Source organism: Magallana gigas, chromosome 1 (assembly GCF_963853765.1).
Source record: "Magallana gigas chromosome 1, xbMagGiga1.1, whole genome shotgun sequence".
Taxonomy (NCBI): domain Eukaryota; kingdom Metazoa; phylum Mollusca; class Bivalvia; order Ostreida; family Ostreidae; genus Magallana; species Magallana gigas.
This window is the reverse complement of record NC_088853.1, coordinates 69,936,303-69,955,589: the sequence shown is the minus strand read 5'-3', so window position 1 is coordinate 69,955,589 and position 19,287 is coordinate 69,936,303. Positions and strand designations below refer to the sequence as shown.

At 37.0% G+C, this 19,287-nt stretch overlaps 1 protein-coding gene across 3 annotated transcripts; it reads left to right on the top strand.

The window, feature by feature from the left end:
* The first annotated feature begins 1,679 nt into the window (after positions 1–1,679).
* Positions 1,680–16,285, top strand: LOC105346419 (mothers against decapentaplegic homolog 6-like). Of its 3 annotated transcripts, none has more exons than XM_066082191.1 (5): positions 1,680–1,950; positions 2,293–2,969; positions 7,255–7,296; positions 7,704–7,799; positions 15,016–16,285. In XM_066082191.1, the coding sequence occupies exons 2-5, from the start codon at positions 2,576–2,578 to the stop codon at positions 15,561–15,563; spliced, it is 1,080 nt and encodes a 359-aa protein (XP_065938263.1). In that variant the 5' UTR covers positions 1,680–1,950; positions 2,293–2,575; the 3' UTR covers positions 15,564–16,285.
* Positions 16,286–19,287: the final 3,002 nt, after the last annotated feature.

Here is a 19,287-nt window from a genome sequence, read left to right as displayed (position 1 = left end):
ATCTACTAATAAGCTTCCTCTGTGTCTCATTCACTGAAATTGATTTTTCATTCGTCGTCTGCCATTTCTCGTCGACCCAGCTGTTACGATTTTTATTATTTCGCTCCCATCGTCTGCTTGTTTAAACACCGGAGTTCGGCGAGTGGCGCGTGCGATAGTTCACTACTCAGCCCCTTGGCGCCCTTCGGCTAGCCGCAGACGATCAGAACGTCACAGCGCGCAGCTTGTAGTCTGCTCTTTAGTTCAGAAGGTGTGTGTGTCGAGTCGCGGTTATTGTTTGTGTAGATAATAGAACTCTTTATGTTGACAAAATAGAACCGGACGATCCCATGTCGAAATTTTTAAACATACCTACGAAGTAAATCGCCATGAAGTAGTCATGATTATTGTCTTGACAATTTATTAAAAAATAAAAACACTTCGTTATTTAGTGCAAGAAGAACAGACTGAAAATGGGGAAAGGGGGGGGGGGGGATAAATCCGTTTGAATCCGTTCTGTAACAAATTGTGGTGTTGGTGATATTATAAATGAATTCATATTTATTTTGAGAAAAATATTCTAATTTTGATATTGCAAAATAGTTTTTAAATGAACCATAAAATTAATATTTATTGACAGTAAAGTTTTCAAGCAGTAATGTCTAAGTTAAGATTATGAAAAAAAATATTAAATATACCTAAAACTTTGATAAAAAAGATCCCCAAATATTAACGAGGCCGGGTCTAATTTTTTCTGCCCTAGATTTTTGAATGAAATTTTTAACAAGAATTTCTACTGATATAATTATTATTTTAAGTTAAAAAAATAAGACATTTACCACACCGTTTGTTTAAGGGGTCATCTCAAAGTTTGTTAATTTTTAACATAGGACTCTATGGGATTTTGCTTGAAATGTACCAAATTTGCACATTTTTTAAACTTCTGCCCTAGGGATTTCTTTTTCTGTTCTACAAATTAAAGTTATTGCTAAAAGGCATCAAATTTTCAAATAAAAAAAACTTTTACCTTCTGGTTTGTTCCAGGGGTCTTATCAAAGTTATTTTTTGTACGCCCAATTTCCCAGTTTGTCAGATAATGGCTATTTTTTATTTGACAAAGACGGAAATGGTGACCTTTATTGTATTATTAAAACATTAAGACATAGTTCGGTATTAAATAAATATATAACATCACATATTAAGGGTAAATGATATAAAATACATGGTTAATGTCTTGAAATCAATAAATTTAGCGATATTTAGGCGGGTTAAGAAAACGTGACAGAGGGTTAGGCTTGCTGAACCCTCTTCACGTTTTCGACCCGAGCCCAAATATAGCTTATACTTCGGGACATTTATGTTTATTCCACAATATAATATCAATTTTACACATCAAACGAGTTATTTTCAACAAATTTCGCTGAATATCTGCAGTTGAAACTATCACGCCATGGCGTCAACAAAGCAAAAAGATGACGTCACAATACAAATGTAACGCTGCGCGAAAGCGTGCGTACTCGTTCTGTACTCGGCCTCGTTAAATATAGAGAAAAAAAACATTCGTTAGAATCTAGGAATTTGCGTGTTAAAAAAAATTCAAACACAGATGCATACATATTGTTCTATAAATGAATATCCAAACCCTCTTTAAGTCTTTTAAATAGTTTTTTGTGTGAGTAATTCAAAGTCCTGTGTGAATCCGCTCCCGGATTTCAGCGATCGGTGGTTTTTGAAGCGATCGGCCGCATGATAACATAGTTTATAACTCGCAAATAGACACGATGCCGCGCCAAAAAGTCTAGACTCGTCACGTGGGCGCTTTTCGACCAATCAGAACGCGTGTTATCTAAATAACTCGCCTCGTCGGTAAATAGATGTACCTGTACTGTTTTCAATGGAGAGTCGGGAGTTTTTCGATAAAAGAAAGGCATGCTGATCTGTTCGTTAATTCCTGTTGTATGTTGAATTCTTGTGAGTGCTAGAAGATTCCTGTCTTTTTGAATCCATAATCATATTTTCTTCGGCGTTTTGGAAACATCGGGAGTAATATTCCTTGAAACAGCCAGGTAAAATGTGAAAGATCTTTCTTAATGAAGGCATGTTTACCACCCCTTTCAGCTTTGATAAATGGACTCGCCCAGGTTAAGTTTTTACTCCTCTGTTGAAAAGTTGATTGCAATTTAGAGCGGATTTTTTTAAGTACAATTTTTTTTCATTCGTATTTTTTATACCCCTCGAGTTTTGAGTGTGCTGTTCATAGATCTACACTAGATTTCAGGGTTTGTAACCTGATGGTTTGTTTATATTTTTCAGCCGATGCATGCTGAGGAATTTGCCAGATTATTTATGGCGTGTCTTGCAACCATCATGTAATTAAATAAACGCATCATTAGATGGGAGAATTTTTACATTGTGATTTAAGCGAGGATTCTCTACAATTTACGAGATTTGGAGGAATTACTGCCATGGAAAATGTGTGAGGGTTACAACCCAAAGTCTTCAGGAATTCTGTGTTCTGTGTTTCAGTCAAACTTTCACCATTAGCGAAACTGCGAGTTACCTCAATGTTACGGAACAAGGGAATTCGGAAACTTTTATGTTCCGTTCCAAGAGATCGTCTCTAGTGCGAGAGCTCTGGAAACTCCGAATTCCACAAAATGACACCGAAAGTCAAAATGAAAAAGAATCCCATGAGTGTAAAGCCGTCATTCATTCTATGTTGAAGAGATTAAAAGAGAAGAACTTGGAAATTCTGCTTCGGAGCGTCGAATCCAAGGGGCGGGAAGAGACCCCTTGTGTGCTGCTTCCGAACGTGGAATTAAAGATGGGGAAGATGTCCACGGACCCCCATGTTCTGTGTTGTCAGATCTGGCGATGGCCAGAATTGACGCTGGACACAACATTACGGCGATTGCCGTGTTGTGAAACGGACAAAGATCCGTTATACGTTTGTTGCAATCCGTATCATTGGAGTATACAACAAAACGCAGGTAAAAACAGAGTTATAGAGGTAGAAATGTAGTGAGAGTGTTTTCAAATGATGATGTATTGGTGTTGTGTTATCAGTATGTTAGCAGAGATTTTGGTTGAGTAATGGGTGGTCACAATATTATACAGTTACCCGTTAATTTTTTTACCCAGAAAAAATATATCGATAATGTTTGAATGTCAGTTTATTTCCACAAACCCTGTGAAATTAAAAAAATAACCCCCCCCCCCCCCCCTAAAAAAAAAAATGGTTTTATAGATGAGATCCAAGTGATTCTATGGAATAATGTCAGTGTGAGATCTAGTACATGTGTACCTCACCAATGGACTCCATACAGTTTGACAGAATGATGCAACGCAGTCTCCACCACAGTACTGTGAATAGCTGAGCATACACACTGTCATCACAACCCTTAAGGATGCTGGATCGGGATGGACAACAAAATACCCGTCATCTAATTTAATGAGATCGTCACAAATCCAAATATTTTGGCTTAAAAATTTTAACATTTTCCTATGCATCTCGATGCAGAGCTTCTCATTTTAAGGAGATTATTAGAGTCCAAAAATGGCTTTGACCACCCGGCCCTCTAAACAAAAGTCCGACCTTATGGAAATACAAAATGGGCAAAAATTCTGGTCGGTTCATATATGTATAACTCCTTTTTCACATGTGTATAGAAGAACTAGTGATCATATGTATGGTATAAAGGTGTGGACAAGAGCCTTAAACTTAAACAACAACAAAAAAATCCTAAATCACTTCAGGTACACTGTAGAAAGTAAAAGGTCCCGATTGAGTGAAATACATTTAGTGCTCACCCCTTCATCTTCCCCTTCTATGTTTACAACAAATCCAGAATGTCGGTGGATAAAAAACATTGTAAATGAACAGGTTTGTCCTCCTAAGTGAGTGAAGAATTTCTATCACACTGTTCTTTGAAGTTTGTGCAGGATGAAAACAGGCTTTTGAACCAAAATGAATACGACCAAGCATAGATAAAAAGGGGGTTGGGGTCCGGACCCCCCCCCCCCCCCCATCCCCATGGAAAAATTCCCATTATAGAATTACTGAAAAAAGACCTCAGACCCCCCATCCCACTCCCCTTCCCTGGCAAAGACAAGTATCCCTTGGAAAAGGACCCCCGCTTTTATGAATAGTTTTATCAACCAAGCAAAATTTTTAACCTTTAAATTATATAAATTTAAAATTCTCAAGATTTGACTTCCAAAAAACTGACCTTTGATCCAAAGAAAATTGATCTTTGACCTCTTAATCTGCCATCCATGACCTCAATACAGGTACTAATGCTAGGTGTCTGATCAGTAATATTTGATATAATCAAGATCAATTAGTACCATTACATCAATATTATTTCTTAATCTCATTCTGACATAAGGGAAAAAAACCTAGCTCAAACTAAACCACATCATTAAGAGGGATCGAAGTGTGTGTGTGTTGCAGAAAAACGATACGTGTTCACATAAATAAAACAGTAGTTGTGTCATAAACATTTTTTTGGTTTTTAAATTTTTACTTAGAGTTACATCTTCATTCAGAATTGCACCCAAGTCGTGGTATCGTGCTGTTTCGTGCAGATATTTCTAACCCGCCTTTGATATACGAGGATGTCACTGGCTTGGTTCACCAATGTTTTGTAATAGAGCAGAAGCCTTTTTTGTACTTAATATTTATAATAGAATCCGAAATACCTGTGATTTAAGAACTATAATTAATACAGTCGGCCAACTCTTGCTGAAATTGATACGCTACAAACACAGGCTGATTCTGTTAGAGCCAAGAAATTATCCTTTTTTTTATGTCGATGTCATTTTGTGTTATGATTTATCACTGAATTCAGATTTAAAATTTTGTCATGACCCCCCATTCACACCCCACCCCTATCTCCCTTATCCCCCTCTGCTACCCCCTCTCCCCCTCCCCCCCCAAAAAAAAACAACAAAAAAACCCCCAAAAAACAAAAACACAGGCACACACTATTAGGGCAGGGACATTATTTTGAAATATCAATAACCCCCCCCCCCCCCCCCCCTCCTCTTCCCCCAAACACACAAACTGTTTAACAGTTAACTATACTATGCCCTCTGAAGTAAGACTATAGTATTTACCTGAGAATTAAGGTAATATGCACGATTGCACATGTATGGTTTACATGTATATATGGGAGTTTTACCACCCACTGTGGTACTCCATTTCTCTTAAACCAGTAAATGAAGCAGCTCACATATTTTATTTACAGTACTTTGAATTTTTATATATATTCAGAGTTCCCGAAACGCACCGGTCCACCGGGGATCCCCGGTAAAATTTGAATTGGTCCGGTAAAATCTAAATTTAATCGGTCAAGATGTCCGATAAATTTTACAGACCGGCACGTATAAAAAAAACAATTTACGAGACAAAAAGTCTAAAACTGTTAATTATTTTAATTCAGAGATAATTTATTAGTTGCGTATTTCAATAAAATGCGATAAAAAATATAAAAACATGCGTTGTTGTTAATCCGGATTTACATGTTTTTTCTTTTACACACGTTAGTCAATATCCTATTTGATCATGATCTCGAAAAAATGTTGCTGATTAAATGGACACCGGGGGCAACAAAGAGTACAGAAACAAAAAAAGAAAAGTAAACAGAAGGGCAAGGCATAGTGCAGGAAGAAACTGATGAGTCGGAAACTTTAGAGAGTGAAAGTGACATTGAGCAGCCAGAAGAATTAAATAACTATTTGATACTTGAAACTGTTCTTGAAATTGAAAGGGAGTTTGAATGATTTGAATAAGAAATTGAATAAATTAGTCTGAAACATTTTTAAACAACTCTTTTTATTTTAGTTTGCATATTTTTGCAATAGTTTTAAAGTCCGGTAAATTTTACAAATGTCCGGTAAATTTTGAATATTTACAGGACAATTGTCCGACAGATTTTGGACTGGTTTCGGGAACTCTGTATATTGTTTACGCTGTGTATAACTTTATGATAGTGGAACTTTTCTAGTGTTGGAGTGCTGGTTCTCCCTCTTCTAGTCTCAGGAAATTTTATATTGTTCTGTAGCAAAGACACATATTACAGGGTTGTCTCTAAAAATTGAAGTAGAAGGGGATCTGAAGGTCTAGCTTATAGCTAGATTGTGTTTGAAATGCAATAATAGCCGGGTAATTACGTCACTTGAGGCGGGGGAATTCCCCGCCTCTGGGTCTTAGAGGCAACCCTGCATATTGCCGCTGCCTGGGTTTGAACCCAGGTCCTCTGGCATGCAAGTCCAGTACTCTTAAGGGTTAACCAAATAGCCAAAGTCTCTACCTTCTTACACATACTGTACAGAGACACTACCAGAGTAACTGCAGAAGAGGACTCCTTCTTCCTCCCACCCCCTACCCCTCACCCTCACCCCCTTCCGAATCAAAGTGGAAGCTCAAAAAGTCATATTTTGTGCTCTCTCTTTCGTAGCGCACCACTGGGGATCTAGCCAAGGTCTACCTTCTTTCTCTGTCTGTTTAGAGACACCACTGAGTAGAAATGAAGAAGAAAGCCCTCTGGATCAGAGGGGAAGCGAAGAAGTCATATTTTGTGTTGACACAGAATGTCAAATTTCCAGTATGTAGGGTCTGTGCGCTCATTCTGTGCTTGCTCGGGGTAAACACTCCCCGGTTTAAATGTCTGCAGCGCTGTGTATTAGGAAGGCCTTAACTGCTGTTTAATGTTTGAAAAAGAGGGTTCCCAGTGTTGGTTTAAAAGGCATGCTGATAAACAAGCATTTAGGAAGGAGTGAGAGAGAGAAAGAGAAACAGAGGTTCAGAGAGAGAGAGTGAGAAATAGAGAGAGAGAGAGAGACAGAGAGAGAATCAGATGAATTGAGAAAAAGATTAGTTAAAAGGAGAAAGTCAGTTTACTAAGGATGTTCGTTACAGGAATCTTGGAAGGGTTTGAGAAAGAAAGAGACATGGATATGAGAGATGCCTAGGTAGGCAGAGAGAGAGAGAAAGAGAAAGAGAGAAAAGGTGGTAACTGAAAAGTAGAATGGTTGAAAATTTATGGATTAATTGACAGTAACTCTGCAAGACAAGTCTAATTTGAGAAGTTTTACAGTAACTCTGCAAGTTTTATTTATTTTGGGGGAATTATAAGGAAATCTAAATGAATATTTTCAAAAAATGTTGACAAAAGTCAAACTAATAAAACTGGATTCTGGTAGCTACATTGAATATTTTTAACTTTAAATGAGAAATACTGTAACTATACACTTGTATTTTGTATTTTTCAGAATCTTCATATTGTGCTGAAAAAGCAAATTGTCTTACCTCAGGTAAAATATTATTTAAAAATATATGTATAAGGAATTGATCTGAATAAAAAGTAAAGAAAGGGAAATGATGTTAGGTAATATATTATTGCTGCAATGGACAACGTTGAATATCACTTGAAATGGCCATGCATGCCCTTTATCTTAAAAGTTAGGTATTTTCTTGAGTTTTGCTTAAATTCTTTGATATTGAAGAGGACTGATTTTTAGGGGGAACAAAATCTTATTGATCATGTTAATGCAGAAAAGTTTTTGCTAAATTATAAAGAGTTAACTTGAAATCACATGAACTGACTTAGATATTACTTGAACATTTCTTGAACTTACTTAAATATCACTTGAAGTTATAACAGATTTCATAAGAATTGACTTGAATGCACCTTAAATGATTTGTTTATGCTCTCTTGCAGGAATTAATTGGCCCAGTGATATTTCAATGGAACCTGACTCAACAGAAACAGGACTGACTCCTACGTGTCGTAGAAACCACGGCGGGAATATATCAGGTAAAGACAATGGGTCAGTCCCCCTGGGGGGGGGGGGATATATCAGGTACACACAATGTGTCAGTCCCCCTGGGGGGGGATATATCAGGTACACACAATGTGTCAATCCCCCAAGGAGGGGGATATATCAGGTACACACAATGTGTCAGTCCCCCTGGGAGGGGGATATATCAGGTACACACAATGTGTCAGTCCCCCTAGGAGGGGGATATATCAGGTACATGCAATGGGCCAGTCCCCCTGGGGGGGGGAATATATCAGGTACACACAATGGGTTAGTCCATATATTTGGGGGGTATATCAGGTACATGCAATGGGTCAGTCCCTGGGAGGATATAGCTGGTACACACAATGGGTTAGTCCATAGATTGGAGGGGGGGGGGGATTACATAGGAATCATACTGCCCTGCACGGACAGACTCTGACATCTTTTTCTAGTGTGTGGCATTCTTTAGTAATGTTTGTTTCTCTGGAGTACAAAAATATATATCCTCTGAAGTCTTCAGAATGGTGGTTGGTTTTAGTTATGTAGATTTGTGGTGTTAACCTTTCACCTACAGATTTATGCTCTAAATGTAATGAAATGGGACTGTTGTTTACTCATTAAAAAGAAAATCAATAATGCCAATCTGTGAAATTGGGTCCTAACCATTAAAACGAATCCCAGCCATGTAGACAGTATTTATAAGTTTGAAATGAGACTTGCCCAAAGTGAGTTCGCAAAGGAAAAGAAAGCTTTCAAAGCAAAATTAAGGATTTATTATTATTAGAAATCATAATCAAGTTTTTTAAAGAGTATTCTTCCCCATGTTATTCATTTGATTGATAAGTACGTGTTAAGTGTAAATCAAGTACCCTATAAGTCCCCCATTCATAAGGTTTATATTTCTCTGATCTTAGAGCTGACATAATTTTTGGTGTGCCTGATTTGGGAATGGAATATAAAAAAATAGAAGAAAAGGCACTTAAGTTAATACACCCCCACTTGCATTTCACCTTCAAAAATGTGCATTACACTCAAATTAAAATAGTTTCAAAGCGCATGCCATTTCACCTTGTTTCTGATCAATGGGTCTGCGCTGAATATCCCAAGAGTGTGCTAATCGTAATCAGTCAGCACAAATATTTAGCCTACTAAACACGGTCAAGTTTAACTTAAGTAGCGCAACAGACCAAAAGCTAAGATTTCCTCAAAACACAAAAACCGCTGCCGCTCTAAGTTGATAATACACCTCCCAAATCCAAATATTTTTCTTGACGAAACAGTCAAGAGCGACCCATTGTGTTGGGCGACCTCGCGAGCGATTTAAATATTTGATCTTTCAGACTTTGTTCCTTCTGAGCGTTGATGACCCATCGTCGGATTTAATGGTGTCTTCTGAACGCGCTCAGTGAACCGTGTCCTGTCCTTATTTTGTGTCTCTCCATTTCTTTTTCTTTCTTTTTTTTTTACCTGTGCTTGTAGCTGTGTACAAGTCCCCATTAATTTTCCTTCCCAATTTTTTTTTTTCGTTGGTGGCTTTACATTTTTATGATATGAGAGATTTGTCATTCATGACTAGCCCTTTTAGTTGTTATTTAGTTGTAAAGGATGTGTGGAGTTATGTGATTGCTAAAAAAAAACCGACCAAAATAAAAAAATTTAAAAAAACCAGGGGTGAGGCACTTAGATTCATGAATTATTAAACAACAACTCTTGTATATACGCTGTGTAGGTAACTTTGGTAGGAAATTGATTGAGAAATTGTGAATATCTGAGGAATGGGACGGGAATTTAAGCAATGTGAACCAAGTGTCATACTTTTATAGTGTTTGGAATTGGGAATATATAGAGGTACATTTTACTTATCAAACCCCAGGGATAGGGAAGACAGATAGGTAACACAGTATATTTGAAGTGTGACTTGTTATTAATTTTAACCTTGAATTTAACAATGAGGTCTATTAAAAAATTGTGTGTTTAGGGTCACACTGATGAAAAAATTAGGTTAGGTAGGTAGGGATTTTTTTTTTATTTTGTCATATATTTTTCTGCATGAATCCTAAGAATGTTTGTTTGTGTCATATTTAAAAACGGATTTTTTAATAGAAATAAATATAAAATTCACAATCGGATAAAAACAGACATCTAAAAATGATAGGATTGAGGTATTTTTGTAACCAGGTTGGGTTACCCTAAACACACAACTTTTTTTGTTAGGCCTGATTAGTTAAAAACTTATGCTGAATTCCTGATTTAAGTTCATCCAAGATCATGTCATTAAATATTAACTAGGAACCACCTCTATATATAACTATCTTTCCACAAAAAAAATTGAAATTTTAATGTACGAACGAAACCAATGAAGACATAATCCCCTTCACTACCATATATACTTGATTCAATGATAGAAATGTGGGTTATATATATATTATTGGGTAATACTTATGATCATAACGTTCTTTACAAATTCTAATCCATAATTTAGATCATTGGGTAATGGGTATGATCATACTGGCTTATAATACAAATTAGAATCCATAATTTAGCAGACAAATTATTAAACTGTTCAATATGTTATGCAATATGCACAGGGGCAAGTAATGTGGCCTATTTATACATACATGATACATTATATATAAAAAATACAAGGCACATGCATTAGCAGATCGAGTTGAAGCTTGTGTTTTTTTCTTTCCAAAGTGTGTGGGGGTGTTTAAAAAACACTTTTGTTAAGTCAAGTAGCTGAGAGAGATTGGACCATTGTCGGACCGTTTTAATTTCTGTTAATTTTAGAGCAGTTTATGGAAATGGATTACTCTTATACTTGGTTCGATACATAAGGCATTAGACTCTTTAAGTTATAGCTTACTTCACCATGTTGGTCTCTGATTAAATGTGTAATTGTTTATATACATGTTTATTTTCTTTAGGAGTCTTCATTGTCAACAAATTAACCATCAGATCTACCAAAAACTTTCAAATTTGATTTGTAAACCTATTATATATAGACTCCAGTGAAGTAAAAATCCATATCTATTACATTTTAGATTTGCGTATTTTCCTATATTTTATATATAGAGCTCTTCTTTTAAAGGAGATCAATACAGTCTAAAAATGGCCATGCCCATCGAGCCCTTTAATATTAAACAATATAGATCTTAACTCAGCACTGATCCAATTCATTCTCTAAGTAGTCCAAGTAGCGCAGTGGACAATGCACTCGCTTATCACCGCTGCGACCTGAGTTCGGTCCCCGTGATCGGCAGTGGTTGTATGTGATAGGGTATGGTGGTCGCCTGCTTGGACACTTGGGTTCTCTCCGGGCACTCCGGCTTCCTCCCACATCAATGACCCCCTCACGCTAACATCCGTGCCAACGAAAGATATTAAAATAAGTTGTAGAACTTGCTTATCAATCGTTGTTAAATAAATAAAGTTCATTCCAGTTCATTCCTCAGTCTCCCTTTCATTAAGAATTTCAAAGCAGAAAAATCGTTTTGTATTATGGTATGCTGTGTTTACAACATTATGTGAATTCTAAGCGTTATCTGTCTTGTGGAACTCACAGTTTGAGCTGATTTTTTGAAAACACAGCAAACTGTTTCTGAAATTGAAAAGTCAAAGACAAAAAAAAATTTAACACTTAAACTAAAAAAAAAAAATATGTCAATTTTAACAAGGTTATTTGAGACAGCCCAGGAACACAAAGACTGTCATTCTTTGTCTAGTTTACATAATTTGAAATTCAGGCTGAACACAGAGAGACAATGTACAGGAAATGAAAGCTCTATCCCAACAGCTCACACTCTGATGTTCCCTCAGGCCTGGTGGGGGGTGTCAAAGTAAGGAGACGCGCAGGCCCCTAGGACATGATTTATTGAACTAGGGACAAGCTGCTTACATTAAATCTTTTCTCTTTTTCTCATCTTTATGTAATAATTATTAATTTTGTAAATATTACATAAATTTGAGATGAAATTGATGCAAGTTTTATGGCTGCAGACTTGATTGTGTGGCATACTGTATCACCCTTGTGGTTCAATAATGTGCTATAGGATTGTATTCTTCCACCTGTTAGTTTTGTTTTCTGGTGGGGAACTCAGTTCTGAGTTATCTGGTGGGGAACTCGGTTCTGAGTTATCTGGTGGGGAACTCGGTTCTGAGTTGTCTGGTGGGGAACTTGGTTCTGAATTATCTGGTGGGGAACTCGGTTCTGAACTTGGTTCTGAGTTGTCTGGTGGGGAACTCGGTTCTGAGTTATCTGGTGGGGAACTCGGTTCTGAGATATCTGGTGGGGAACTCAGTTCTGAGTTATCTGGTGGGGAACTCGGTTCTGAGATATCTGGTGGGGAATTCGGTTCTGAGTTGTCTAGTGGGGGAACTTGGTTTTGGGTTATCTGGTGGGGGAACTCAGTTCTGAGATATCTGTTGGGGAACTCGGTTTTGGGTTATCTGTTGGGGAACTCAGTTTTGAGTTGTCTGGTGGGAACTTGGTTCTGGGTTATCTGGTGGGGAAGCATAAAGTACATGTACCACTGTAATAGGCCTGTGTCTACCAGTGTTGTACTGTAGAGTAACACTGGACTGAATGGAGACAGAGAGCTATATCCATCCGCTGTGTCTGCCTCAGTCATTACCCTGATTATCTGCTAGCTGTAGCTATATTACAGGACCAGCTAACAGTGCACACTGCAGTCAGACACAGCAGAGCAGGGAACTGATAGACACTCTACTCTCACATTTCTAGTGAATAAGCAGGCAAAGGTGGCTGTGTGACATTTGGGGACAGTTCTATGATAAGATTTTTTTTTAATTAACAATTCCTCTTTACATTGCATTTTCACAATTTTCTCTCTTTGTGTTTATTCTTTAGTCTTACTTTGTCAAAGCTTAATCTGCCTAATCATATATTTGTTTGATAAGTCTCCATTCTCTCTCTCTCTCTCTCTCTCTCTCTCTCTCTCTCTCTCTCTCTCTCTCTCTCTCTCTCTCTCTCTCTCTCTCTGGTGTCAAATACCACCTAAAGTACATATGTATTTACTATGGTCATATAAAAACCACAGAAATGGACATAATTATGGCTACATTATGTATGTATGTTATACATGTAGACAGTGCAGTTTATGATATCTCTAAACAATGAGATTTACTTCCATGTCTAATTCTCATGATATGTAACATGTATTGGAAAATGATTTGATAGGTTTTATTGAATGTCCTTATTGAAAGGATGTATTATTGTATTGTAACAGATTATATTTACATGCAATTTCAAAATGACCACTCAATGAGAATTGAGGTACATCAGAGAGAGAGAGAGAGAGAGAGAGAGAGAGAGAGAGAGTCATTTTTCAACAGAAAATTTAATAAATTGCCTGCAATATAATCATATACCACCCTCCCCCAATTTCTTTTACCTGCATTTTGGAATATGGGTTTATTGTACAAAGAAAAAGATACAATTGTACGAAAATTCTCCCCAATTTCAGGTGGTGAATTAGTTGAAATTTTTACTTTTAATATTAATTAGACTTAATACTTTTGATGTACATCCCATCTATAGTCTATACAGATTCATGTCGGGAGCTCTCAGAAGTTGTCTTACGGCCGTTAATGTACAAAAAATAAAAACCCCTACGACCCATTATGTCAAATGGAGGAGAAGTTAGAATGCGCGGCCCGTGTAACAGTGCGGTCGGCGGCGGCAAGATCAATCAAATCTTACAAAGGTGGAGACGCCGTGCTCTCAGGGAATAAAGGGGAGAATGATTTACATTTTTGGGACCAATCAATAGCTCATTACAGAGCTTTACCTGTAAGACGACCTGCCTCCCCCCGCCGCCGCGGAATGGACTGGTCCACTGGAGCCAGCAATTCTGGCTCGGTTATAGAGGAGTTAGTATATATAGGAATGCGTGCTGAACTACCAGCCACTACCTATACGAGGGCCACAGGGGCCACGAGAGGGGCATTGTCTTATTGTATTCATTCATTCATTGAGGCATTTCATTTCTCTCTATCCCCTCTATCTATCTACCTAAGAAAATTTGAATACTCAAAAAAAAAATTGTTCATTCACAACAGACTGAACATTGACAAGATTGACATCAATGGAGACGATTTTTCACAGATCAAGAAATCAGTGTGAGACATTCTTTCAAGATAGTACAGTGTTTGTGTGAATTGATAAATACTAAAGGCGCGCCCATGCACATAGTCACTGTGTCTCGTGAGTTGATCAGCGCTTTACATTCCATAGTATTGTAAAATCAAGAATATTTTAAAGGGTTGAATTTACATATTGTGACCATTTCTTATTCTGTCAACATTCTAAATGTCAAAATCAAATTGGGCATGGACATTAATTATACTATGATTATGAATGATTATAAATATATATATTTTTTCCCATGTCTCGCATGTCTCTTGACAGCTGATAGCTTGATACATATATATCCCTTATTAAATGGTCTTATTTGGGTTTTTTAAAAATATTTTTAAAAATTTAATATTCCATGTCCCCATGCCGTATAGTTCCTTATGACAGTACGTAGCCATATTTTTCCTTGGAGACAGTACACGACCCGTAGCGGCATTCCATCGTCTGGACGGCTCTAATTATTGTACAGATTTGTTCTATAGACACGGAATAAGACTTCAGAGAGTCTGTTTCCTGGTCGCCCGTGAATTAATGCTGTCTGATCTAATCGTCGTCAAGCCAGGTCTGCATGTCTTCCTCAACATGAACGAGCTTATTGTTGTATACACGTGACGCTTTCTCTGAATTCTGACACGTGTTTTGAATTTGATTTTATCTTGATTTCCTATTACGGAAAATACATTTATAACAAATTGATTTTCTGGATTTTGACACCTAATTTTACGTATGGGCTATAAATCGAAGGATTATTTTTCATCTGCGTTTGTGCATTTACTAAAGGTTATAGGTCTACGTTTGTGTATAATAAGTGGAATCAATTTGAATTGTCACTCTCTGTATATTTATATGCATGTACATATTTATACATGTATACATACTAGTATATTTGACTGTTGCCCCTTTGTCGATACGAAACAATAAGTTAGAGCGCTATAAGGTTTTTGGGTTCGTTGAATTCTTCATTGAGTAAAGCAGTTGACATGTATATATTGATGTTGTATTTCAAAAATGTATAAACTGATGGTATGTTTACCCTGCCTTCACCTAACCTGTATTTTCACTTGTTATTACAGATCTGAGTGAGGGCGAGGAGCCGGGGTCAGAGGTCACGACCCACTGGTGCTCCGTGGCATATTGGGAGTTACGTCAGAGGGTGGGGCGGCTGTACACGCTGCACGAGCCCTACCTGTGTATATTTCAGGATCTACCTCACGGGAACGGTTTGTCCCTCAGTCTGGTCCAAGAACCCACCTCCGTGGATTGTGTCAAACGGACGCGCGAAAAAATCGGCCTCGGCCTCGTTTTGAGCCGAGAAGCAGACGGCGTGTGGCTGTACAACCGCTCCGGGTACCCGGTGTTCGTCAACTCGCCCACCCTGGACAACCCTAGCTCGCGGGCGTCGGTTGTGATCAAAGTGAACCCTGGATACTCCATGAACATATTTAACTACGATATGGCCAGTGTGCTTCGGGCAGTGAAAGAGCGGCATTGTCTGGACGGACCGTACGACCCGACCTCCATTAGAATCAGCTTCGCCAAGGGCTGGGGACCTTCTTATCACAGACAGTTCATTACGTCATGTCCGGCCTGGCTCGAGGTCTTACTCAACGTCAATAGGTGACGTCACGCCAATCGTCACGTGACGTCTGCTGCCATATTCTGTTAATTAATTATTCATTGATCATGTTATTTTATGGAGACATTTTTTTTAAACTCTGGAAAATAGATAGGGAACAATTCTAATTAGTATCACCACTACTATGTAGTGCTAGCTCTCTCTGCTTTTATTGTTTGTGTATTTTTATTTACACAAAATACACACTTCGAAAAATATTGAAAATTGATATAAAGGGGGGGGGGGTGGGCAGGCGGTTGGTTGGTTCATTAAGTAGTCAAGTACTTTTATGCCCGATTTATACAAACATGAGAATCCAGTGCTACTAAACGATTGTCAATGCATAACGAGAGACAACTCGTACGAGCTTTAATTACTAAAATAAGGGGGGGGGGATATTGCTGTTATGTATTAACAAGAGAGAGAGAACAATTGGTGCATCAAATGAGTGCATATTTTGTCACCTGTTGATTATGTTTAAGTACCAGAGTCCATCAATTGAACAGGTGAGAACAAAATCTCATTAGACGCGTTATTACCTCGGGGTCGACTCCATTTTGTTTACTTAGCTGTGTATATGATGTTGATTTAGCTGTGTATATGATGTTGATATGATGTTTATAGATGTTACTGGATATAATGTTGATGACTATAATGTTGATGGATGTTACAGAGAACAAATGTTGGTTTTGTCATTCAGATGTTTGAAGTAAATGTTAAAAGATTGAGTTTTTTTCTTTGGTCGTTTTCTTCTTCAGCAAATCATAAATGGGTCTACAATTTAAAGTGAAATTAGTTCAAACCTCAGAAATACAAAAGATGAAAGGATGAAATGAAATGTTTCATTACATTTACATCATGAACTTTTCACGATGTTTACTGTTGTAAACTAAAGTCGCTCTGCTCAAACTATTGCCAGGGAATTTGGCATAGACTATAGCGTGTATAGTCCCATGTGTAGTAATCAATTTTTGCTGCGAGTATATTGAAAAAAATATTGACCACAAAAAAATGTAATAAATCAACATTATGATAATATAGTTTGTTTCTAGGAGTCTAGCTGGAAAGTATAGTATTATTTGGAAGAAAATGATGTAAAAAGCAAGTTTGAAGCTCACAAAAGAAACAAAGTCGATGCAATTTTAAAAGGAAATCAAAATCACTTGAAAAACACGATTCAATATGAATTATCTTTCTTATTTTTACGAAACACCGGTATTGGCCAAGACCTGGAAAAAACTTACATGACCCCCTCCTTTCCCCTGAAATATGGAAGTAGCATTATCACGCAGTTCTCAATTCTTTATTAACTTGTTTATGTTGTACACACATGTGCATACAAATATATAAACACAAATAAAAAGTAAGCCAAAATTCGAACATACCGGAAAGCTGAAAAAAAAACCCTGATATCATTGGATTTTTGAAAATAAATTTTGACAATGCTTTTTATTCTTTTACAATATTTTTACTCAGCAATCGTTAATGATGTTGGGTTTTCAAAGTGCATGTATCTATAGTATGTCCCAAGTTATTGCTTCCATCACTTTTTGATGATTTTTAATAAAAATATACATACCTGTGAAAGAAGTACAGTCGAAATCGATGAAATGGAAAATATCCAAGATATCTTCATTGAAAAATTATCACTTTTCACTCATAGAGATTAACGGAAGTAAAACAAAATTCTTACGGAGATATATAATGGGAAATGTTTACATCTTTTCTCCATTCGGAAGTACACGGGACACCTCGCGCAATTTTTCAACGTTATCCGGGCTTATTAATGGCTGATGCAATACAAAATCCTCGTAGACTTTCTATTTTGAGATGTGTATTGAAACCTGAAGCGGTAGAGGGGGTGTTTCAAAACAGATAATCTGGACATTTTTCATATTAGTGGATGAACGTAGTTTGGGCACAAAGGTATTTATGATTATCGAAATATCAAGCGGAAACTGGCGGAAGCAAAAACCGAATACATTCCACAATAAGCTTTATAAGTATTAAACCATGCCTAATTTTCCATGCAACTTTCTAAAAATCCCCCCAGTGTAGACCCCCTTTATTTGCAGCCCTTTAAAAATCATCCAATCAGTTCAAATGGGCCCAGTAATTGGAAACGATTTATTAGATAAATACGTTTTATCATAAAAAGTTTTAGTCTTAAAAATTAAAGTCTTCGGTATAATCGTTCAGAAAAAAACAACCTAGAAATCCAAATAACTGCTATTTTGTGTAAAGAAAATATGTATCAAGAGAACTTTTGGCTTACAAGTATTGAAACAACACTTATTTGAGTGTAAATTAACATTTTGATACTCTTGTCATTCAAGTAATACATAAGCACGCGCTTTTCATACAGTATTTTCAACATTACGATTTTTTAAAGAATATTTTTTTTCAGAATGAAGTGATAAAAATTAAGAATGATCACTCATGGCTTGTATAAAGCGATGTAGATTTACTTTTTTACCAAGAAGAATAATTTTTTTAGTCAGTGCTACTAGGAATCAAAGCAATGAATGTAACTTACTTTGTGTAGATATTGAAATTAGTGAACAATTTTCTTTTGCCAAGCAGAGACAGTATTTGCGAAAAAAATGTTTAATTAATTGTCACACCCAGGCAGGCATGTAGCAAAGGAGAAAGGGGGGGGGGGGCTGCATGGGTCCCTCTCTACATAATTATGTTAAAATAAACGTACATGATAAAATAAATGACTATGCCCCCCCCCCCCCTGCCGGATGAGGAATTTGAGATTTGTCGGAAATGCTGGAACTGTAGAAAAGATTGCCTTATACTACCGGTCTTAGAAAAAGCTTCATAACAGTTCCAGTATCCCCAAAAATAACGTGCAGGGTAGGTTAAGGCAACTCCGAGTTTAATGACAGTCAAAACTATGATAAATTTTCAAACTGTTTATTTTTATGAAAACAGTGCTGAATATTACAACCTTACGTTGGTCGATTATAGGACAAGGTAAGTGATATTCCAAAGTTAGGACAAAGTTATGGCGGTTCCTACATGTAGAAGCGACTTAAGACTAAGACGGGGATCCTAAGACAAACTTTTGACGCACCATAGTCCTAAGATATAGTTTCGTGAACATGCCTGCAGTTCCTCTATTATAGCGGATGCTTATGAATTGGAATTGATGTTTGAAGCTGTATATTTATAAAGAAGCAGCTTCAGAGTTCCAGATGCTGATCCAACCAATTAAGAAATAACGGATTCTAATAATATTTCTAACAAATTAAAGCCTTGATTGTACAAGAAAGTGATGTTCGGACATGTGTATCTGTTTTTAATTGGCAAACCCAATTAGTAAAAAACTCAGAGTCTGTTTAAAATCAAATTCCTCTTTATCTGATGATCCATTTGGGCTCGTTTGGATGTGGTCTTCAGTGGACAATGGTAGATGCAGCGTTATAGAAAGGCTAATGTTGAGTTTGTTATCTTGGTGATTTGGGTGATGTGTTGAGTCCATTTCAAGCTCCAATGTACTTGTAATATTTAACCACTTCAAGGTGCGGCCGTGTATGTTGTAAGGGTATTCTACACATTTCCTCTTGTTGGTGCCTGATTTAGAGATTCTTGAATTATAGAATCCGCAATATTTGAGTAATCTCTCTTTAAACTGAATTTCTTTTAGTAGATTGCTAGCAATACCGTCTGGACCATTTGCCTTGTGGAGAAAACTAAGATTTGAAATTTTCAGCTCAAATCT

Coding starts and splice junctions, on each gene's coding strand:
- LOC105346419 (XM_066082191.1), top strand. CDS start 2,576: ATGTTCCGTTCCAAGAGATCGTCTCTAGTGCGAGAGCTCTGGAAACTC. Junction 2,970..7,254: donor GAGTATACAACAAAACGCAG/GTAAAAACAGAG, acceptor TGTATTTTTCAG/AATCTTCATATTGTGCTGAA. Junction 7,800..15,015: donor CCACGGCGGGAATATATCAG/GTAAAGACAATG, acceptor TTGTTATTACAG/ATCTGAGTGAGGGCGAGGAG.